Genomic DNA, 23,095 nt, shown 5'->3' on the forward strand with positions numbered 1-23,095 from the left:
TCGCCAGCCATTCCTGGGAGGACTGCCGGCAGGCCGGACGTTTCGCTTGTCGCTTGCGGAGAGGTCCCGGCTCTCCGGGAAGGCGACTGCAGCGACAAAATGAAGATATTCGTGGGAAACGTCGATGGAGCGGATACGACGCCGGAGGAGCTGGCAGCCCTCTTCGCGCCCTACGGCACAGTCATGAGCTGCGCCGTCATGAAACAGTTCGCCTTCGTGCACATGCGCGAGAACGCGGGCGCGCTGCGCGCCATCGAGGCCCTGCATGGCCACGAGCTGCGGCCTGGGCGCGCGCTCGTGGTGGAGATGTCGCGCCCACGTCCTCTAAACACTTGGAAGATTTTCGTGGGCAATGTGTCGGCTGCATGCACGAGCCAGGAATTGCGTAGCCTTTTTGAGCGCCGCGGACGCGTCATCGAGTGTGACGTGGTGAAAGGTAACGCGGAGGCGCGCTTGGGGGCGGGCGCGCGCGGGGCACTCTGCTTGTTAGCCACGCCCCTTTCCCGGTGGTCGGTCACGGCGCGGTTGGGGGTCGGGGGGGGGACAGTCCGCGGGAGCGAGCCCGGAGTTGTTGGGGACGCGATGGGTAGAACCACCCTCCTCCCCTGCGGCCCAGGCACCATTCACAAAATGGGAGGAAGCGGCTCTGGGTGGGAGCCGCGTCCAGTGGCCGAGCTACGGGGCCGGGGACGCGCCTGAGAGACTTGCTGGTGTACCGGGGGCGCGCCTTCCACTGTTCTTCTGGGCCTGGCACCGAGCGGAAATTGGGAAGTGACGGGCACGAGCCGGATCACGGATCGGGGAAGATCTCTCCGCTTCCCCAGACGTCGGTCAGAGCGTGGGAAGAGGGAAAAGGTGGGGGCTGACGCCCCAAGACCACCCTCGTGTACCCTCCCGGTGAATGCTCTCGAGCGGAAGGTAACGGGGCCCTTTGACGTTTCTTGGGCTGGGATCTTTTTAGTATTTTGTGGCATGGGGTACTTATGAGGGGCCCCTTCCTCACCACTTTGGCCTTTCAGTATTGTTAGGTGGGTTAGGCGTGGCAACTCTGCGCTTTCCAGCTCCCTCAAATTCGTTTTTTCCCCCCCCCGTTGGACTCGATTTTGCATCTATATACTGGAAATCCCGACTTTTCGAATGTGGAAGGAGGCTTATTTTATGAAGGCCCCTTCTCCGTAGACTTGACTTGCCAAACCTGTGCCCCAGGGCAGTATCATTCTTTTATATGAGCTTGGTGATTTTGCAAGGGGACATACTCTGTGGCTGAGGGGAAACATGGGAAGGGGCCTGTGAGAGGTCTTCCTTAAACATTGGCTAAACAGATTTACTTACTAGTTGACTTTGCTCGACTAGTCTAATCCTCAGGGCAGATCCCTAAGTTTAAACTTCGTGAAAAATGTATCACCATAGTTTAGACCCGACCTCCGTTTTGGAACCTAATTGATATTTTAAAAATCATAGTATGGGTTCTTATACCCTAAGCTCTTTTTATTTTATGTTGGCAGGGTTTGGTGGGACAGCCCTTGTGTATGTGGCTGGTCTCTGCTCCACTTGGGAACAGATCAGAGTTAACTTTGCCCTGCCATCTTTGAGGATGCGACCTGGGAGTATCTGATGCCCTGCTCCTGGTGTTGAATTCATATGAGCTCATAACCCTGTGTGAGAAATTTTGAGGATAGGGAAGAAATGTGGGTGCAGGTGCTTATTCATTTCCACTAAGATACTTTATTTGCTGTCCTGGAGAGGCACATTTTTTGGGGCCATTCCTTGTCCTTTCTGTAACTGGGAAATGTAAAGGTTTGTTGTAGTCACCACTCCTAGGATCAGTTATTTGTTCTGCATTAATACTACATTCTATTTTCCTCAACTCAGGTTATGCAAGTCCACGACTATCCGGATTCAGGCTTTCCTGCTGGGTGCTCTGAGGCAGGCTGTACGGTGCATGGATTTTTGCTTTTGTGTAGAGTAAAAGAGTAGGAAGAGCCTCAGATTGGGCACCTGGCCAGGAAATAAATGGATGGGAGTATGTGTGGCTCATTAGGAGAATTCTGTGTTAGATTGACCTATTTTTTTTTGTGTGTGTGTGTTTGTTAGGCAGGATGGCTACAAGATTGGAGTCTAGAAACTGGCATCTTCAGGGACAGTTTCCATGGGACTCATTGGTCAAGAAGCTTGCTTTCAGGTGGTAGAGAAAGCAGAAAATTTGCTTGGGACAGACGCTGAAGTGGCAGTGGAGGGCAGGGTGAAGTGTAAACTGCATGCAGTTTTTAGAACTCTTTCTTGGCTTTAGAATGAAAGTTTTGTGCTTATTGTACCTTTGTAAGCAATTGATTAGAAATGCTTTGATTTCCTCAGGGAGTGGTGGTCAGCTGTTATTTGTAATTATGCAGATAATGTAACACCTCCTGATAGACTTTGATATAAGGGACTATGGGAGAGATTTTAGCATGATATACTTCCCTGATGCCTTTCTATGGCTTTGGGATGAAGGAAAGTGAGGTTTTAAGTTGGGAATGTAGAAGAAACTAGCTCTGGCTATATAAATAGCTTACTTATTTCCTGGGCTGGGAATGGGCATTTTATTGAATCTTGTGTTGGCTGTCAGACCTTGGAAAAGCACAGAAACTTGGCATAGCACAGGACAACCAGTTCTGTTTTATTTTACAGGGGAGAAACAGTTGTTTGGTTACCCCAGGAGCTTGCTTAGATATGATTTGATTTGTAGAGTAAAAATCTCTGTAGCAACAGCGGATTACAACCACTTTCCACAGCTATATTCTATTGGGTGTTGAAAGATAAAGAAAGAGAATCAGTCCCTGATAGCTAGGAACCATTCAGTCTTCAGGGAGGTCTAAAAGGCAGGAGAGGAAACTGTTTCGTATCCTTTTTTGTGTGTGTCCATTCTTTTCTCCTATACATAGCTCTGTAGTTTCAAGTTAGAGATTTTTACTCTTCTTAGGATAAGAACGCTCATTTTTCTGGATTCAGTTAACTTGGAACTAGAAGAGTTGTAATGCCACCAGATAATCAGGAGAGCTCTGTAAAACATTGCTTGCTATTCCCTTTAAATGCGTGGATTTCCTTCATAGGTCACTGTTCCTTGAACCAGCTCTCCAGGTCAGGTAGGTGGGTCTTTGGAGTTCTCTAGGTCTGTTTTTTCTTTCTTGGAGTAGTTGGGTTCCCAGAATCTTTGATAGGGTTAGGTCTGTGCTTGGCTGTTCACTGATAGGATTGGTTAGCCTGATATGAGTGAGTCATTTGGACAACCTATTCCCTCCAATATCAGGCTTAGGAAATTTCTGATATAAACTGGTCATAATTGTATCTGATGGCTTTAAAAAATGAGTTGTGTAGCTCTGGTGGGCGGTCAATGGAACTGTACGTGTGAAATCTTAATTTCACAACTTGGTCTCAAGAAAACCCGACCAAGTAGGGAGTAGACAGTCCTATTGTTCTTGTAAACCCATTGCAATTTTTTTGTTGGGTGTTTATTTCCCTAGCTCATTCTAGTCTCAGGTTAGCCTGGAATATAGTATAGTTCTTTACTATTCCCTCACAGTGCCTGGAGGTTTTTCCCACTCTCCTTAATCTGCCTACAAGCTCCTGCTTTCTGCTTGCCTTTACATTCTCAGGTTGGTATTGCCATTCTCCTGAGGGTCAGCTCACTCTCTGCTTTTAAAGAGATTTCCAACCACCAGCATCTATTTTTAGCTCACGCTACCCAAAGTGGAGGTGAGAGATCAGAGGACAGTTCTGGTGGTGTCCTGTGGCTAGGCCAAAAGGAATACTTTTTAAAAATACATGTTTATTGATAGAGAGAGAGGGAGAGAGAAAGAGAGAGAAAGAAATATCTCGGCTACTTCCCGTACGCGAGGTGGCTGGGGATCCAAATCACAACCTAGGTATGTGCTGACGGGGAATCAAACCAGCAGTCTTTTGGTGTATGGGATAATGCTCCAACCAACTGAGCCACTGATCAGGTTTGGAAAGGAACATTTTTGCTTTTCACAATTGGTAGATAAGGAATCAGGTTCTGGCCATGGGGATGTGAAGACTGAGAGTGTGATAGTTCAATTTGTACTTTTATCATCTCTGGCCAGTTCCAAGTTTACACATACAGATGGCATTGTATCTCTTGTGTTTTATTAGAGATGGAAGATAATATTCTGTAGTGAGATAAGACTGTAGTTATTCCTAGGATTGAATCATCATAATCCTTTATCATGTAGTTATTTTTACTTTACAAGGCACTTTTATCTTCTCTTTTTAAAAATTGATTTGAGAGAGAGGAAGGGAGAGGGATAGAGAGGGAGAAACATCGATTTGTTGTCTCCTGCATGTCCCCTACTGGGGATGGAGCCTGCAACCCAGACATGTGCCCTGACCAAGAATCAACTGGTGACCTCTTGGTTCATGGGTCAGTGCTCAATCCCTGAGCTTTACTGGCTGGGCTTATCTTCTCATTTGAATCTTCTAATTCTGAGGTAGGTAGGACAGATTTGTCAGATAGAGAAATAAAATATAAGTCCTTTAAGAGTTTATAGGAAATCAATGATATTTGGATCTGTAACTAAAGACTTTTAGCTCCTAGTCCAGGATTCCTTGTGTAATACCATACTTCTGACTTCCACCTGTTGATTAAATTTTATTCTCATTTGTATGCGAGTCGGTTGGTGGTATTGCCTTAGACTCAGGAAAATGACTTGCTCTATAGAAGCAGCTAGAGAGGGCATTCCAATATGAAAGTTTCTAGAAATTAGGACACTTATTTAAGGCCATTAAAAATAATTCTTATCTTCAAGAATGGAACCTTAATAATTTCATCCAGGTAGTTCTACATTTCCTAAACTGATATGAGAGGGATGGGCTCCTGGTACTTGGGCTGTATCTTAAAGTAGCCATAGGTCCAGATGTTAACTGCATGGCTTTATTTCCTACAATCATGATCTTATCACTGTTTTTCATATCCTGCTTACACTACTATGGTTTGTGAGTTTGAATATAATAAAGAATTTCTTCCCACTCCTTCCCCTCCTAAAATTTTCTTTCTATGTGGTAGATATATAGGTCTTTGATATCAACATCCTATTTTAAAAAATTTGTATTGATTTCAGAGAGGAAGGGATAGGGAGAGAGAGAAACGTCAATAATAGAGAATCATTGGTCGGCCGACTCCTGCACGCCCTACACTGGGGATCAAGCTCATAATCGAACCTGGTTCATAGGTCAACACTCAACCACTGGGCCACACCAGCCAAGCAAAATCAACGTCCTATTTTAGAGCCTATCCCACCATAGTTCATTCAGATCCTGAAAGGACCTCAGGGGTAATTTGTTGAGCAGAGCCTGCTGTAGTCATTGCAGCTTTTCGCCTTAAAGCTGAGAAACTAAGTCTTTCCTGTAAACGTCTGCTCTGTGAACAGGAGCCCAAGGGCTTTCCCCTTGAAGAGGAACCAGTGGAGGATGTAATGTAACCTACAGGAGGAGACTTGGGCCTGACCTCAGCCAGGAGGCTTAGTTTGCATTCCCACTCTTTGTTGGCTTACATGGGGTCCAGCTTCTCCCCTTTCTAGTCATATTATTATACATTCCTGCCTTATTCATTGACTTCTTAGGAATAGACTGTGTATAGGGACTGGTATGGAAAGTTGGGATTCTGTTCATGGCTCTAACACATTTTGATTTGGGGCAAGCCATATAAATTCTCTGAGCGTGTTTGCCCACCTGTAAAATGGGGTGAATGATCCTTTGTCCTGCCTACCTCACAGGATTGTTGTGAAGTCCTGTGCACGGAAGTGCTTTGGAAACTGGGAAGTACTTTGGGAAAAGGGGAGATCATATTAGAAGAATTTCATGCACTAGCTCTTTTGCCTTAATTGAACCCTAGCCTGAGACATGAATCATGCCAAGACATAGGTAGTCATTTCCAGTGTTTGAGTGTTAAGCCTCAAAGGTGAGCTGTAGTGTTTGGTGACCTTGGGTAGAGAATACTGAATAATTGAGTGATCCAGGCACCCTTTTTGCGTTTTGCGTTTTGGTTTATACTTACAGGAGCTGTGAAGATTTTTATCCCGTGTTGCAGTTCATCTTTGCTCTTTCTTCTCTCACCAGGAAGTTGGGTGAGGTGGCAGGGGAAAGGGAAAAATGGGAGAAGGCCAAAGGCAAAGGTGGCTGCTTGCGACAGTCAGAAGCTTTGTATATGGGAGTCACGTTTTATGACCTAACTCCTGGAGAGGAGGGTTTGGAGGCCTGGAGATAGTTGGCAACAGCTGGGTGCTGTTGCTGTGTCCAATTTGGGACCCATTGGGTAGCATGCCCTGCCCCCCTAATTGCTAACCCTCTGTCTGCTGCTTTATCAGACTACGCGTTTGTTCACATGGAGAAGGAAGCAGATGCCAAAGCCGCCATCGCGCAGCTCAACGGCAAAGAAGTGAAGGGCAAGCGCATCAACGTGGAACTCTCAACCAAGGGTCAGAAGAAGGGGCCTGGCCTGGCTATCCAGTCTGGGGACAAGACCAAGAAACCAGGGGCTGGGGATACGGCATTCCCTGGAGCTGGTGGCTTCTCTGCCACCTTCGACTACCAGCAGGCTTTTGGCAACAGCACTGGTGGCTTTGATGGGCAAGCCCGTCAGCCCACACCACCCTTCTTTGGTCGCGACCGCAGCCCCCTGCGCCGTTCACCTCCCCGAGCCTCTTATGTGGCTCCTCTGACGGCCCAGCCAGCCACCTACAGGGCCCAGCCCTCAGTGTCACTGGGAGCTGCCTACAGGGCTCAGCCTTCTGCCTCTTTGGGTGTCGGCTATCGGACTCAGCCCATGACAGCCCAGGCAGCCTCTTACCGCGCTCAGCCCTCTGTCTCCCTTGGGGCCCCATACAGGGGCCAGTTGGCCAGCCCTAGCTCCCAATCTGCTGCAGCTTCCTCGCTTGGCCCATATGGTGGAGCCCAGCCCTCGGCCCTTTCCTCCTATGGGGGTCAGGCAGCTGCAGCTTCCTCACTCAACTCCTATGGGGCGCAGGGCTCCTCCCTGGCCTCCTATGCTAACCAGCCATCTTATGGCGCACAGGCTGCTTCTTCCTATGGGGTTCGTGCGGCTGCCTCCTCCTACAACACCCAGGGAGCAGCTTCCTCCCTAGGCTCCTATGGGGCCCAGGCAGCCTCCTATGGGGCCCAGTCTGCAGCCTCCTCACTGGCTTATGGGGCTCAGGCAGCTTCTTACAATGCCCAGGCCTCGGCCTCTTATAATGCGCAGTCTGCCCCATATGCTGCACAACAGGCTGCTTCCTACTCTTCCCAGCCTGCTGCCTATGTGGCACAGCCAGGTACAGCTGCTGCCTATGCCAGTCAGCCAGCTGCCTATGCTGCACAAGCCGCTACCCCAATGGCTGGGTCCTATGGGGCCCAGCCGGTTGTTCAAACACAACTGAATAGTTATGGGGCTCAAGCATCAATGGGCCTATCAGGCTCCTATGGGGCTCAGTCAGCTGCTGCGGCCACTGGCTCCTATGGTGCTGCAGCTGCATACGGGGCCCAGCCTTCTGCCACCCTGGCAGGTCCTTACCGCACTCAGTCATCAGCCTCATTGGCTGCTTCTTATGCTGCCCAGCAGCATCCCCAGGCTGCTGCCTCCTACCGTGGCCAGCCGGGCAATGCCTATGATGGGGCAGGCCAGCCGTCTGCAGCCTACTTATCCATGTCCCAGGGGGCCGTTGCCAACGCCAACAGCACCCCGCCGCCCTATGAGCGTACCCGCCTCTCCCCACCCCGGGCCAGCTACGACGATCCCTACAAAAAGGCTGTCGCCATGTCGAAAAGGTACTGTATGCCCCCCTGCCTTTGCCCCCAGCTGGGGCTTAGGTCAAGGGGCTGAGGTTGGCATGGGAGGGAAACTGGAGCCATCGGTCCCTCCCTTGATCTTTTCTATTCCTGTGGGATGTCCAAAGGCTGAAGGGGATGATGTGTGTGAACTTTCCTGGTCGCCAAGGTTCAGGTGGAGCCTAGTGCTCAGCCTGGGGTGGTACCAGCTAGTCAGGCTGGGAAAAGTGTCACATGTCTAGGCTAGCCCCAGCTGCCATTGGAGCTACGGCCTGCAAGATTGTGGCCTATAGCCTTTCCCACTGTCTGTAGGATCCTTAAGCCTGTTATGTGGTTGTCCTGACTTTGGTGGGGGTAGGTTGGAAAGAGTAGTCCCTTTGGCACTCATTGGCTGAAGGCAAGGTATATGAGGTGCGTCCACTCTGTGGGAAGTAGGGGACCTTGCTTTCGTCCGCCGTTCTGTTGGTAAACAACCACGGTCTTTCTTTACAGGACCCAAGGGTGGGGATAGTTTGTGGTTTGGGATGTAGACCAAAATCCACCTTGGCCAGTTCAGAAGGGAGGGCTTCAGTGGCGGGCTTGGTTTCCCACTGAGTTGAACCAGGCTTGATTTCTTGCCCTGGATAGGGTGATGAGCCTTCTGACAAATTCTTGTTTGTTGGAAACCAGTGTGATCACACCCTCCCTCTCCCCATTGGCATCTCCCCCACGCCCACCTGGAGCCCTCCCCTCAATTGTCTCATTCACCAACTGTCTTCTTCTCTCGACTAGGTATGGTTCCGACCGGCGTTTAGCCGAGCTCTCTGATTACCGCCGTTTATCAGAGTCGCAGCTTTCGTTCCGCCGCTCGCCGACAAAGTCCTCGCTGGATTACCGTCGCCTGCCCGATGCTCATTCCGATTACGCACGCTATTCGGGCTCCTATAATGATTACCTGCGGGCAGCTCAAATGCACTCTGGCTACCAGCGCCGCATGTAGGGCCGTCCTGGGATGGGGCATTACAGGGAGGGAAGGAGAGAAGTGGGGTAGGGTGCAGACCCAGGTTAAAACCACTGGCCCATACCTCTCCCATTTGTGGATTTTCATTCCCTCTACCATGTGGGCCTTCCCCAGGACACGATCCTTTTGAGTGTTTGGTAGTAACCTACTTTGTTCCTTCGCCTCAGCAGCAAATCTTGCTACTGGCTCTAGATCTGCGGTTTCCCCTGCCTCCCATCTCCCCAGGATGGGAGTTTCTTTTATGTTTTTATTTTTTCCTGGCTCCCTTTTATTTTTGTGCGCGATATTTAAGGTTGTCTGGATGGGGAATCAACCTGCAGCTGAGGTCGCGGCGCCTTTTTCTTTTTAGATATGAGGGAGGCCAGGAAAGGGTTAGCTTAACCATTTCCTATACGCCACGCTGTGCCAGCAGTCCAGGGGACACTGCCTGTCCCTCAGACTGTGTTGAGACTGAGTTCCTGCTGCGATAGTCAGTTGGTGTATATCCAAATTCCTACCGACTCCTGATATTCTAGCTGATGCTGAGCCGCACAGTCCCACTTCCCTATCTCCCCAAGTAGGTGGTGTTAGAAAAACTTAATTTTTTTTCCCTTTTGTATGGAGTACAAATAAAACTTGGGGCAATTTACAGTTTGGAAACCTGGTTGTCATTGTCTTGATTGCACTCAGTTTCAGAGGAGCCAGTTTGACATCCAGGAAGACATGATGGCCAAAGGGAAGGCAGCCACAGAACCCAGGGCAGATGAGAAAGGGGATTTGACATGGAAATTAGAATGATTTCTCTGCTGCCCAGAGGGATTTAGCTCATAGTCTGTCGTCCTGCTGGTCTGCCATCTTTAAGAATGGATTGTCCAGACCAACTTGCTTAGGCTTCTTCTTCAGCCCTCAACTTGATTTAATCACACCCCAATGCAGAAAATGTATTGCCCATTTTTTTCTGCCTGTGCTTGACCATTTTCCTTGACTTGTTTCCAGTTGAGAAACAACCTGTGCTGCAGCAGGGTGGTTCTGGGGTTTGGCTTCTCAAGTGAGAAGTGGGGAAAGGGCTGCTTTGGTGCTTAGGAGGCTAGTGGATCCTTCAGGCCGTGGGCTCAAGTGACGGCTGGGACTGGGAATGGGAATGGAAGGGAGCCAGTAGTGGGGTGGGGGTAATGTTGGTGTCTGATACTGCCCTGTGGTTGGAGAAAGGAGGGACGGACAATTGGAAGAAGGTACGGGAGATTCTGGTCACAGACCTGGTATTTTGCCTGTTGAACATCACCATGGCGTGTCCTTCCTGCGTCCTGCCCGCCCCCTACCATCATGAGACTCACTTTGCCTATCTCCATTTACTAGGGTTTCCAGATGTTTACTTGCTGGGTTTATATTTGAAGCTGTCATGATAGACTCTGGGAATGTGTTGAGGTGCAAACATAACCAAGTAGGGTTGCTGGGATAGGGTGAGGAATTAAAGATAATTTCTGTACTTTCACTCAAGTGCTGGAAGTTGAGAGGACCTGGCTAAAAACTAGGGAATTCCAGCCAGGGATAAGACGGGAGGCTCATGTTTAATGATGGATGATTGGAAGAAGAATGGTTGGGTAGGGTGATAACAGGACAACCTACTGATGTTCCTTTGGGGAAGGCAATTTTGGGGAGGTGTGTATATCATCAGTTAAGTGGAGTTCAGGTGGGTTCTCTAATGCCTCCTTCACTGGTTTCTTGTGAATTTGCCCGTGATAGAGTAGTTTGCCCCAGATGTTCTCTTCCCTCTGCCCATGGGCAAAAGCAAGTGGATGATCTTTAACCATGAGCTCTTATGGATGCTTACTAGGGTAATCTCAGGGTATTGGGACCATAACTCCTTTTTTTTTTTCCTGCTCACTGCTTTGCCTTCAGGTGCTTCGCTGCTCCTTTTAATTTCTTTGCGGGACTGGGGTGGGGGGAGTTTGCTAGTTTTCTTCTCACTTTTATGCACTGAGGGTGGGTGATCTGAGGGTCTAGCTAACAAGCTTAGCTCTGGTTGTTACCCTGGAAAATGGAGAGTTGATTGATTATAGGGCTATGATTGTGGCCTGTGTATTTGTAATGTTTGTCAATGTGGCTTTCTGTCTTCCTTTCTCCAGTGAGGGTTCCTATGAAAAACCGCTTAATGTGCTCTTGGGGCCAAGTATTGATGTTCTGTATTGTTAGCCCAAATTCTTCAGGTTGACCTGGCCTAGATGATCACTCTGCCTGTCATCTTTAGTGCTGATGCCCTTGCTGCCTCAGCCCTGAGGCTTCTCATTGTCTAAGCCAGAAGGAGCTACAATTATTTGTCACTTTCCTCTTCCTTGCAGATTGTTTTAAAATTCTCCTGTGTTCACCTTATAGCCCATTCATGCTTTGCTTTTTGTGGATTTCTGATTTTCAGGGTCCTGTAACTTGGAGATGGTTGGGTTGAGTGAATGGGAGGACAGACATTTGTGTTTTGGGAAGAGGGGTAGGGAATATGGGCTCCCAGCATCCTTCAGATCTTTGCACTTTTGTATCTGTCACCTCTACAACTCTGAGAAGTTTTAGTTGATTTATGTCTGGAACATACCAGTAGAGGCTTCTAGCCTCATCAACCTGCTTTTCTGAGGTTTGGACCTTGTTTGAAATTCTGTCTGGGATAAACCTGGGGTCCCACCCCTTTTACTGGAGATAATGGGATTATCACTGAGCGGTCATGTGATATCCTATGGGTAGGTCACCTTTCTAGTCATGCCTATCAGTTAAGCTACGTGGAAGTCCATACACAGACCGTTAGTTCTCTGGTCATATTGTTCTATTAAGCCAAGTAAGTTGACTAATGTGGGATGGCTGAGGTTATAATGAAAGTAAATGTCCTAGATTTATGGACTAATATGGTATTTAATGTGGGTAATAGAGAAGATAAGATGGGTGGCAGGTGGAAAATGTATATTCACCCAAATTCTGTAGGTTATAAAGGAGCCCTGGCTGGATAGCTCAGTTGGTTAGAGCATCATCCCAATGTGGGTTTGATCCCTTGTCAGGGCACATATAAGAGTCAACCAATGAATGCATAAATAAGTGGAACAACAAATCCATATCTCTCTAAAAACAGTAAAAAAAGTTAAAAAATAAAAATGTCATAAAAGTAGAATCTAGAGTTCTCTGGAAAAAAGAATTCTTAAATGACTTAGTTTTTTAAGTCTAGCTCACAGTCATTTGAAATACTGTGTCTGTCATGCTGGAAATACAGTATTTAGGTAACTGAGTCCTTGAACTGACCTTGAGGAATTTATAGTCGAGGGAAGCAGGATCTGCCTTAATGAACTCATTACTGTAATAAGCAATGCTAAGGGACTGATAAGTTAGGAAGGAGAAGATGGGGCAGTCTGTTATTAGAGGAAACTCTGGAGTTAGGATTTGATTTGAAAACTAACTTGGCACCGAGAGAAGGATTAAGGGGTGTTGGCTCTAAAATTAGGTTTCCTAAGTTTGAATCCTGGTTCTACCACTTAGCTGTGTGATCTTGAACATGTCAGGAACTCTACCTCAGTTTTCTCATCTATGAAATGGGGACAATAGGTAACATTATTGAAACATGTGCTTTTCATGTATTAACTTAAATGCAACCCAAATGCATTAGGCATTTCTAAACCTATTTTATAAATGGATAAGTTGAGGCTATAGTTTAGTAACTTAAGATCATATGGTTAGAAAGTAGTAGATGGATCAAGGAGTTGAACCGTCCAGGACTTGTAAACATTACGATAATACTGTTGGAAGGATCAAATGAGAACATGTCACAAGTGTAGGTCCTCCTATATAGTCACTGCTCATTATGTGCCATCCATCTCATAGAAATGAGTTAGGACATTCTAGGGCAGTGATGGCGAACCTATGACACGTGTCAGAGGTGGCACGAGAACTCATTTTTTTGGTTGATTTTTCTTTGTTAAATGGCATTTAAATATATAAAATAAATATCAAAAATATAAGTCTTTGATTTACTATGGTTGCAAATATCAAACAATTCCTATATGTGACACGGCACCAGAGTTAAGTTAGGGTTTTTCAAAATGCTGACACGCCGAGCTCAAAAGGTTCGCCATCACTGTTCTAGGGAGTTGGGATGGCCTAGTGGAGCACACAGCTGAGCAAAGGAATTTGGATGTAGTTGTGCAATATATCGAGTAACAGTGAAGGCAATGGATTTTTTTTTTTATTGATTTCAGAGAGGAAGGGAGAGAGTGATAGAAACATTAATGATGAGAGAGAATCATTGATTGGCTGCCTCCTGCACACCCCATACTGTGGGGATCGAGCCCTCAACCTGGGCATGTGCCTTTGGCCAGAATCGAATTGGGGACCCTTTAGTCCACAGGCCAACACTCTATCCACTGAGCCAAACCGGCTAGGGCAAGGCAGTGGATTTTGTAGGGCAAGGTACCTAGGAGTGATGTAGGTCACTAGACCACACCAGATTGGGCCACTTCCATTCTCGGGCAACAGTGTTCATTGTCTTGGGAACAGATTCTCTGGATATGGAGAGGAAAGGTAATGGGCTTGCGAATACATTAAGGGGAGGCTAAGAGCATGTAGCTGGGAGTGGGATTGGAGCTCCCTCTGAACCTCCCTGAAGAATACTGGTTTTTAATTTGAGCCCTTATTGGACCAGTAACTCATTTCTGGACTAGGAGCCAGCTATTTATTAGGTGTATAAACTATATTCACCCCTAAGGGTATGAAATTAACCCAGGTTGCTTACTCATATTTGAGTGGTTTTTAACTGACACCACCAGTGTTTCTCTCCCTAAATTTGGATTTGTCCCTCATTTTCCCTTTAAGAGTCCAGGCTCCAGGTTCTTTCATTCCATCAAGATTTGCAGCCAGAACATACAATTATGCTTAACTCTAACAGGGCATCAGCTTTCTAGATGACTTTGGACAAGTCAGTTTACTTTTTAGGGGTTTAGTAATCTGGTCAGCAAATTAAAAATAAGTAAAATGGCATCTACATGTTTTAGACAAGGTACTTTTAAAACATCCCATTCAATCCCATTTTCTATAGTTGAGGTGGTATGGTAGAGGATTTGGACTAGATGTCTTTACTTAAAACTTTAATGGAAAAAATAAAAATAGAAATCCTTTAATCGTTTTTAAGGTACAAACATTAAGCTCCTTTAGTACTTGGTAAAATACAATTGGTTAAATGATCATTATGGAAACACTCAAGCTATAAATTTTCCTATCTAAAGCTTCATTTTGCAGCATTTGTCAAGCTGATAATCCTGGTGATGAAAAGCTGTAGCAAAGGTTACCTCCTGGCTTTGGGGCACCTGTTTGTTTTTTATTTATTTTTTAAAAATATTTTTATTGATTTCAGAGAGGAAGGGAAGAAGGGAGAGATAGAAACATCAATGATGAGAGAAAATCATTGATCTGCTGCCTGCTGAACGCTCCCCTACTGGGGATTGAGCCCACAACCTGGGCATGTGCCCTTGACCGGAATCGAACGCGGGACTCTTCAGTTCACAGTCTGATGTTCTATCCACTGAGCCAAACCAGCTAGGGTGCACCTGCTTGTTTTTAGAAATAAGTATCCATCTTAAGCTGATATTAACTGGAAATCCAGTCATTTGTTTTGGTTATCAAGAAGTTAACACGCATTCATTCATTCATTTGTTAATTTAGTCAACAAATTTGAGTGCCCACCATGTGTCAGATGCAATTCTAACACTGGACATAGGGAATAAGAATAGGTCCTGTCTTTGTAGAACAAGTATTTGCTTGAGACAGGTGAGAGGAAGGCAGAAGATGAATAAACAAGTAGGATTTTAAGTGGATTTGAAGTATTTGGAAAAATATGGATTCATGGGATAGAGTGCCAAGATAGGGTTGGAGTAGGGAAATGTCTTTAGAGGGGTGGAAAGTGAAGACCCTGGAGAAAGAACATTACAGTCTGAAGTGGGGACAAAAGGCAAGTGTTCTGTAACATAGTTGGGAGTGGTAGTGAGGAGTGTGTGTGTGTGTGTGTGTGTGTGTGTGTGTGTGTGTTTAAAGAAATTGGGATATTCTGGCAAGAACCAGATTGGGTAGGGTGAGTTTGAAAGTTTTCAAATTGCAATGGGTTTTAAAAAGTAGGGGGATGATTTAATGTGGTTTACTCAGTTGGAGAACTTGGAAAAGGAAACATAACAACCTAGAGACCTTTCAGAAGGTAAATCAAGTAATTGGTTTGGGAAATGGGATTGAGCAGTGGTCTACAAACCGGCTTAAATTGAGATCCTGAGAATATATTCCTAGTCTCCTGTGGGCTTGGAGAGATTACTACTTTCATAGAGTTGATTTCATATATGCTTTGGTATTTTTGGAAGGAAGTTTATGTCCAGGGCAGTTGGGATACAAATATTTTGGAAGATCAAACTGAAAGGTGCTGAGAGGATTTTTTTTACCAGATGTATTTCCCTGTCCAGATGATTTGTAACCACCTCCTGATGCTGGCCCCTCCAAAATGTGGGCACACATGCAGCTGACCAATATGGAGTTGCTTTTCTTCATCACTGATCATACGGCCTTTACTCAATATCAGCATCGCAGTCCACAATGAAAATGGACCAATATTAGTGACCACCACATGTGTAAATGTTGCAGTTTGGGGTTTACCTTTTCCCACTCTAGAATAAGTTATTGTCCAGTTTTCCACCATTTGATTTTGGAGTCATGTCAGGGGTTTTGTTTTATATATATATAATTTCGGAGAGGAGAGGAGAGAGAGAAAAAAACATCAATGATGACAATCATTGATCTGCTGCCTCCTGCATGATCCCCACCAGGGATCAAGCCTGCAACTTGGGCACGTGCCCTCACTGGGTGGGAATCGACGCTCAACCACACCGGCAGGGCTTATGTCAGGTTTTAAAACCCATTTCCAAAACCTTGCTTTGCCTTTCTCTTTATGACCCCACCACTTTTTGGAGGGACTGCTTTGGATCGTAGTATGTTCTGTTGTCATTTTCACTCCTGATGATCCCTTTTCTCCTAAACAATTCACTGATTTTATCATGTTTTAAGTTCTTCCACCTAGTATTTGTCATTCCTCTTTTATTAACTCCCTCTTTAAAAACTGCCTTGCAAAGGGGTCATTGCTTGCTCAATGAATATGGGGTTATGTGAAGAAGCCAGAGGACGAGAAAGAAAATGTGATAAGGGAACTGGACCCTCTGGAGAATGTTTTGATTGTATTTTGTTTGTAGCTGGTTGTGATTAGGCTCTTCTCTCTAAGGTCCATTCCAGGATTTTAAACTTACAGCTCTGGCTGACGGCACCCAATAAAATAAAATAAAAAAACTTTGCTGCTCCATTTTTTTCTCAGGGCAGGGTGGGGTGTTTTCTCAATTTCCATGGCCACACACACAGAAGCTGCTGCTTCATCTTGGACTCCAGGAGGCTAGTTCCTCGGGGAACTTCCTGACTTCTCAGCGTTTCCTGAGTAATGCAGCCCCAACCCCAAATTACTTGCGTCCATTAACCGTTTAGAGTTCCTTTTATTACCACCTATGAACATAGTTTTAATTTAGGGGAGCTCGGGGACTCCAGGGCAACAGGATGGATCTTGGTCAAAGGAGGAGGTTGATTTCTTAAAAGTGAAACGCTTCGTTATTACCGACTTTTGGGTCTGCATAAAGGTCTGGTCTGCAACATCGGGGCTGCAAGGGGTGTTTTGGGAGGTTAGAGGGAGAAATTTGGAGTAGAAGGCAAAATAGAGCGCGGAATACTGTGAGGGTGTGCACGAGGAAGTGGCGAAATGAAGCTTCACAGAGTTGGCGCCCTGCAGCTAAAGACCGCCACACCTGGGCCCTGACTCGCTCACCTAATGGCGGGTCGAGCCCCGCGGGCATACCCCACGTTCGTAGTTCCTCCCGCAAGCCAACCCTTACCCAATCAGTGACTTCTGCTGCGCGAGGTTGGTGCTCATTGGCTTTCGCCTAAGAACTTGGCGTTACTGACGTTTCCACCTCTTCCCGGCCTCTCAGGTAATTGGCGTTCATAACAACCAATCAGGAAGAGGATCTGCGCGAACGCCTGCCTTTTACTTTACTGAGTGGCCAATCGGTGGTAGATACCTCCCCCTTTCTACCCAGAGTCACTGCTGCGACTGCCGCCATTTTAGCGTTTTGTCAGAAGCATCGGCGCCGCGAGGAAGAGTTCCTGCTGATTCCCGTGCGGGTGAGAGACTCCGACTCCCTCCACTGCCCTTATTTTGCTCTGTTAAATCTTCTCTCACTCCCTTGGGCTTCAGGAGTATCCTAGTGGGGTCGTGGCCTCCGCACCGGTAACAGCCGATTTCGGTGCTCGGCATTTCGCGGTAAGCGTAGAGCGTCCCTTCCCCCCACGACCTCCCTCGAGAATACCTTGCTCTCTCCCACCCTGCGGTGTATCCGACTTGGTTAGGCTTCTTGCCTCGAGGTTTCCACCGCGGTAACCGCGCTTCCCGTAGACTTGGGGATAGCAAGCCCGGTTCGAGAATTTTTCTGGCCCTGACACATTGGTGTCGGGCTCAGGAGTATGGAGCTCCCCTTTTTCTGGCCACGCATTTCTCGGTTCTGCAGGAGCCCGGGGAGGCGTTCCGAACGCACTCCAGCGCTTCCCGTACTTTTCTCACCCCCTCGCTTCTGGCCCTAGTCAGCCCGGTCACTCCTTCCAGAGGAAACTCTAAAACCCCGCTATTCTAAGGCCCACTATTCCGGAAATGGTGGTTACTCGGTTATGAGAGGAAGAGCCAGTTCATAATTTCAGGCAGTCAGTCCAGCCAGCCAGTAGTTAGGCCTTTGTTTTCTGACTATCCTTATCACGGATAGAAAAGCCCAGTTCCCGTAGCGCTGCACTTAGGCTTTCATTTCCATTCCTGTTTGAAACTATTTCTTATCAAATCCTTTGTGTATTAGGGCCCCTCTATTACACTCGTCTCATTCTTAATTGGTCTGTAGCCGGTACTGTAGGGGGCCTCCTTATTCCCACTTCCCTTTGTTGTCGTTTGGAGGTGGTTTTGTGAGAGAGGGAACCCTGTTTGGAAACATTTGTTAGAGTGAAAGAAGATGACAGTATTCTTTTTTCAGATGGGTGTGGAGGTCTTGTTAAAATTGTTCTTCTCATCCAGGCAGTGTCGAGATGGTGAAGCTGTTCATCGGAAACCTGCCCCGGGAGGCCACAGAGCAGGAGATCCGCACACTCTTCGAGCAGTACGGGAAGGTGCTGGAATGTGACATCATTAAGAACTACGGCTTCGTGCACATAGAGGACAAGACGGCGGCAGAAGATGCCATCCGCAACCTGCACCACTACAAGCTGCACGGGGTGAACATCAATGTGGAAGCCAGCAAGAATAAGAGCAAAACCTCCACAAAGTTACATGTGGGCAACATCAGTCCCACTTGTACCAACAAAGAGCTTCGGGCCAAGTTTGAGGAGTACGGTCCAGTCATCGAGTGTGACATCGTGAAAGATTATGCCTTCGTACACATGGAGCGGGCAGAGGATGCGGTCGAGGCCATCAGGGGCCTCGACAACACAGAGTTTCAAGGTGAACCACCCTCTTTGGGAAGAGGGCTGAACACAGGCTGTGTGCAGAAATAGGTTGGATAAGTCAAGGGAGGGGTTTGGGGTAGAAATAGAGCTGGTGGCTGGCTGATGGTCAAGATTAAGTGTGGGTGATGAACCTAAAATGGAGAATGCTTGGGATTTAGAGGCTTTACCTTAGGCAAATAAGACTCTGGGAGAAAAAAACCACTTGGCTTTAGTTTGGAGCCCCTAAGGCTTTTTTTGTTGTTGTTGTTGCTATTAGTGCTGCAGTACTTTCCTCTGAAGATTTGCCCAGTGATGTCTTTGGGGTGGGGGGAGGGGAGTAGCAGAGCACAGCACAGGCATACCTTGGAGATATTGCAGGCTCAGTTCCAGACCACTGCAATAAAGCCAGTATCGCAACAAAGGGAGTCAAAGAGAGTCGCAGTCTTTTTGTGGTGGAGAGTTTTCAACTTGGAAAAAAAAATCTTTGAAAGTGTGATAAAGCAAGGTATCCTGTATCAGAATCATGCATCATTTTTTATTCAAAGAACCTGGCAAAAGCTGCTTAAGCAACACATTTAAGAGTAGAATCCCTGTTAAACTCCACCTCACACCAATTCATAATTTTTCAGTAAAGATAATTAGTTTTTAGATAATTGGTGTCTTTTTTTAAATATATATTTTTATTGATTTCAGAGAGAGATAGAAATAGAAACATCAATGATGAGAGAGAATCATTGATTGGCTGCCTCCTGCACACCCACACGGGACCGAGCACACAAGCCCGCAACCCAGGCATGTGCCCTTGACCGGAATCAAACCCAGGACCCTTCAGGTGTCTTTAAAGGGCTACGGTTACTCCTGGTGCTCTTACCAAGATTTTCTCTTTTGAAGATGAGGCCACTCTACAATTAAAAGGCTAATTTCAGGATTTCTGAGGAGGATGTATTGAGATATGGGGGAGGCAGTAATGGCAATGTTTTTTTCACTGGTTGGGGGCGGGGGCGTGGGCTTCTAAAGTCCTTCATGAATAGAGTACTTAAATGGGTGTTACCTTGAAGCCTTGACTAGATGGATTGTTTAGTATGCCTGGAGGGCAGTATGAGTTATGCTGTGGACTGTCACTTTATTTGGAAGGTGTCTTCATGGTTTAAGATCTAAGCTTCTGTGCTAAAAGGCAATCATGAAGGGGGTGGTAATCATGGTGAGTTGTTAACTCTTCTTTCACCCCCTTTGGGTCCCCAATGGCAAAAAGAGCCCTTTCCCTTTGATTGTAACTGCTTCCAAATTATTGGGTTATTCCCACAACTCCTTGCTACACTTTTAACCTACATTCCAACCTTTTTGTCCAAACCAGGTAGTGGCTGCTGCTTTTCCTGAGAACTTCTCTTTTTAAGAATAATTGCTGCTATCTTTGCTGTTTATTTCCCTCAAATTGGACCTTTCTTAGAGCTGGAGGTCTGATCATCATTCCCCCAAGTAATCATAGGTGTTGCTGTGCATTAATTATTAAGGAGAAATGTCACAGGTCTCTAGAGTTTAGTTTGTTTTCCTTTTTAATTGTTAAGTTGAGAATTATTTTGTGTCAACCACTTAATTAGGAGAAAATGCTGCTCTTGTGGAGGGTTTGTGGTCTGATACCTAGTTTTTGGACACTTTTTTTATACTTAAGTGCAGTCATAGAAGAGGTGGTGGTGGTGTCTGCTTGTAGCAATTATGTGTAAGGAGGTACAGTGGATTAATTCAGGACAAATCCTTTAGCCTTTGAACTCTAGGCTCTCTGCTACCTATACTTAGTTATTCTTGTCCTATTTTTCTTACTATTAGCTATTCTCCTTAATGCTGCCTCGTAGAGTTTTATGTAGAATAGCATTATATATTAGTGGTCCTTTCCCATTTCAGTTTCTCAATGTTGGATATATAGCTTGCCCACTCCACAGTCGAAAATCCTAGTATAATTTCAGTTGGCCTTCTGCATAAGTGGATTCCCATCCTCAGTTGAAAATACAGTTGGCTCTTGAGACAATACCAGTTTTGAATTATGTGGACATAAGGGGGCCCACGCAGTTCAAACCCATTTTGTTAAAGGGTGAACTGTATTTATTTGTCATATAAAAATATAGATATTTTAAAAACTAGCTTATCTCAGGACATTTAATAATCTTTTATATCTTGGATGTATTTGGTTGGTTCCTTGGTTACACCTATTTCTTATGATTTTGTTAGATGCCAAAGTGGTCCTGTGGGCAAATGCCAGAGGGACACAGGTTAGCACTTTAAAGCACTTATGTATTTAATTGCATATCTTAACTCTTAACCTGCAACCTTTACTTACCAATGTGTAAACCAGGGCTTTTTTAGTATTTTGGTCCTTCCACCTCTTTTCCGTTTTCTAGCCTCCCAGAACCTAATTTTATTTTGCAGATGAAATTGTGTATTTACTACTTTCTGTAATGTTAGATGAACAGATGACCTGTTGACTCTTCCCTTGTTCTGACCATTCACTTCTTTGACATCTGCATGTTTGGGTGCATCACAGCCAGTTGCATTAGAAAGTTCTTGCTGGACTTCTGCTTACCATTAAATTGGTAGATCATGTTAGGTGGTAACTGCTTCTATGAAAAAGTTTAAAAGTTAAACTTTTTTTTTTAAATTTAAACTTTTCCAGAAAAGTGTTGTTTTTTTCTTTTTGGTTAGGTTTTCAGAAGTGATATTTTGCATTTCCAGAATGCAAATTGTAGTTTTTGGCAAAAAAATAGTAATAAATACATATTCTTAGAATCTCAGATCCCTAGTTTAAGGGGAAAAAGTACTTTAGCCTTGCTAAAATGAACAGTTTGATCCACTAATATTACTGGTTATTCACTTTTCTCATCCTCCCTTCCATATTTTTCATAATCTTGAAAAAAATTCAGGCAACTTGTGAACTCCCTGCCCTGTTTCCTTTGATTCCACTAGGGGTCATCAAAGTTAGTTGTCAGATTGTCAAGTATCCTTGTTAGGATGAATAGCAGAACCAGTAATTTAAAGGACCCAGTTAATGAGTGGGCAGTCCTTCAACTTGTATTTCACTCCTCTTCCCCCAGTTCATGAGTGTTTTTCCCAAAAGTCTGAAAATTGCCTATCACACTCAGCCACTCAGTGATCAAGTCTGGATCACTCTCTGTTAGGGGTAGCTTTAGAGTGTTATTTTATTCTCTCTGATTTTGGAATGGGGCGGAAGTCTGGGGGGACTAGTCTTTGCATTCCTTTGCTTAATGAAATCAGAGCCTTTGATAGTAAAGATGGAAGTTCCAGAATCTTGCTGAGCAATCTTGTGGTTTCTTTTGACATTCATTGGTCTACTGTTCAGAGTAGTTTTTGTGCACAGTTACTTGGTATTGAATGAGATACTTGTTTTTGTGCAAGAGTGGTTTCTTTCTTAAGCATTACACTAGTGTTAGGTGTTAGAGTGGAAACATTTCTTCATCTAATCTTTGTCTGAAATCAGGTCACTATACTAAATTTATTTATTGGACTTTATAAAAAAACCTGGCATTGAGTTCTGCATTAGCATTGTCTAGGTAAAGCCATTGCTATGACCAGTGTCGGGGGTAGGGGCTGGGGCTATGACTAAGAGTGATAGCAACCCTTCTTGCGTCTGTTTCTTCAAGGCAAACGAATGCACGTGCAGTTGTCCACCAGCCGGCTTAGGACTGCGCCCGGGATGGGAGACCAGAGCGGCTGCTATCGGTGCGGGAAAGAGGGGCACTGGTCCAAAGAGTGTCCGATAGATCGTTCGGGCCGAGTGGCAGACTTTACCGAGCAATATAATGAGCAATATGGAGCAGTGCGTACACCTTACACCATGAGCTATGGGGATTCATTGTATTACAACAACGCATACGGAGCGCTCGATGCCTACTACAAGCGCTGCCGTGCTGCCCGGTCCTATGAGGCAGTGGCGGCTGCAGCTGCCTCCGCGTATAATTACGCAGAGCAGACCTTGTCCCAGCTGCCACAAGTCCAGAACACAGCCATGGCCAATCACCTCACCTCCACCTCTCTCGATCCCTACGATAGACACCTGTTGCCGACCTCAGGAGCTGCTGCTACAGCTGCTGCTGCTGCAGCAGCCGCTGCTGCTGTTACTGCAGCTTCCTCTTCATATTACGGGCGGGATCGGAGCCCCCTGCGTCGCGCTACAGCCCCAGTCCCCACTGTTGGAGAGGGCTACGGTTACGGGCATGACAATCAGTTGTCCCAAGCTTCAGCAGCCGCGCGGAATTCCCTGTACAACATGGCCCGGTATGAGCGGGAGCAGTATGCAGATCGGGCGCAGTACGCAGATCGGTCGCAGTATGCAGATCGGGCGCAGTATGCAGATCGGGCGCGGTATTCAGCCTTTTAAAGCTTGAGGTGAGAGCGGTGGGGTGTCACCTGTTCTGGTTTTGCCGAACCTCCTACAGCCTAAAGGCTCCAGTTAGGCTGCTCTGCTTGCTTGCTTTTGCAGGGTTAAGGTAAGGTTACTAGCATGGTACAGAGGTTAGGAAAAAGTCCTAACTAGTTAACTTTCTGAAATAATGTAAACACCCTTACCACTCACGGCTATTTTTCCAGGGATCCTGGTAGTGGGAGTTAATCTGATTCTATCTGTGTCTGGTAAAACAAAGAATGGTGTGATGAATCTTGGGTCACACCTATGTGCTATAAATGAATTGAAATTGAGACCCAGATATTTAGACTCAGGTGTGTTGTTTTTTTTTC

General features: G+C 46.0%; 2 protein-coding genes across 9 annotated transcripts in view; both read left to right on the plus strand.

Moving 5' to 3' along the window:
• RBM14 (RNA binding motif protein 14) lies at positions 1–16,952 on the plus strand. Of its 3 annotated transcripts, none has more exons than XM_006101623.3 (3): positions 1–436; positions 6,360–7,815; positions 8,587–9,454. In XM_006101623.3, the coding sequence occupies exons 1-3, from the start codon at positions 100–102 to the stop codon at positions 8,792–8,794; spliced, it is 2,001 nt and encodes a 666-aa protein (XP_006101685.1). In that variant the 5' UTR covers positions 1–99; the 3' UTR covers positions 8,795–9,454. The 3 variants fall into 3 exon arrangements, with proteins under 3 accessions (XP_006101685.1, XP_006101687.1, XP_014322466.1); XM_006101625.3 differs by having other exon boundaries at positions 6,360–6,470; XM_014466980.2 differs by lacking the exons at positions 6,360–7,815; positions 8,587–9,454 and adding an exon at positions 16,822–16,952.
• LOC102441663 (RNA-binding protein 4) overlaps positions 16,882–23,095 on the plus strand; it is a 13,991-nt gene continuing 7,777 nt past the window's right edge. For 4 of the 6 annotated variants that reach the window (XR_002832336.1, XM_014466984.2, XM_023765051.1 and 1 more), the window contains exons 1-2: positions 16,882–17,014; positions 17,946–18,368. Coding sequence is in view for 5 of the 6 variants with exons in the window: in XM_014466984.2 (XP_014322470.1) it covers positions 17,957–18,368 (412 nt within the window). In the remaining variant the exon portion in view is untranslated. Of the gene's footprint in view, positions 17,015–17,945; positions 18,369–22,002; positions 22,748–23,095 lie in introns of all 6 variants that reach the window. The other 2 variants (XM_023765050.1, XM_006101619.3) reach the window with 1 other exon arrangement.

This window comes from Myotis lucifugus, unplaced genomic scaffold (assembly GCF_000147115.1).
Source record: "Myotis lucifugus unplaced genomic scaffold, Myoluc2.0 scaffold_373, whole genome shotgun sequence".
Classification (NCBI taxonomy): domain Eukaryota; kingdom Metazoa; phylum Chordata; class Mammalia; order Chiroptera; family Vespertilionidae; genus Myotis; species Myotis lucifugus.

What these genes read in the sequence shown, in the direction of transcription:
- RBM14 (XM_006101623.3), top strand. Translation starts at nt 100, where the DNA reads ATGAAGATATTCGTGGGAAACGTCGATGGAGCGGATACGACGCCGGAG. An exon ending in CGAGTGTGACGTGGTGAAAG is followed by an intron (nt 437 to 6,359) that starts GTAACGCGGAGG and finishes CTGCTTTATCAG; the next exon opens with ACTACGCGTTTGTTCACATG. An exon ending in GCTGTCGCCATGTCGAAAAG is followed by an intron (nt 7,816 to 8,586) that starts GTACTGTATGCC and finishes TCTCTCGACTAG; the next exon opens with GTATGGTTCCGACCGGCGTT.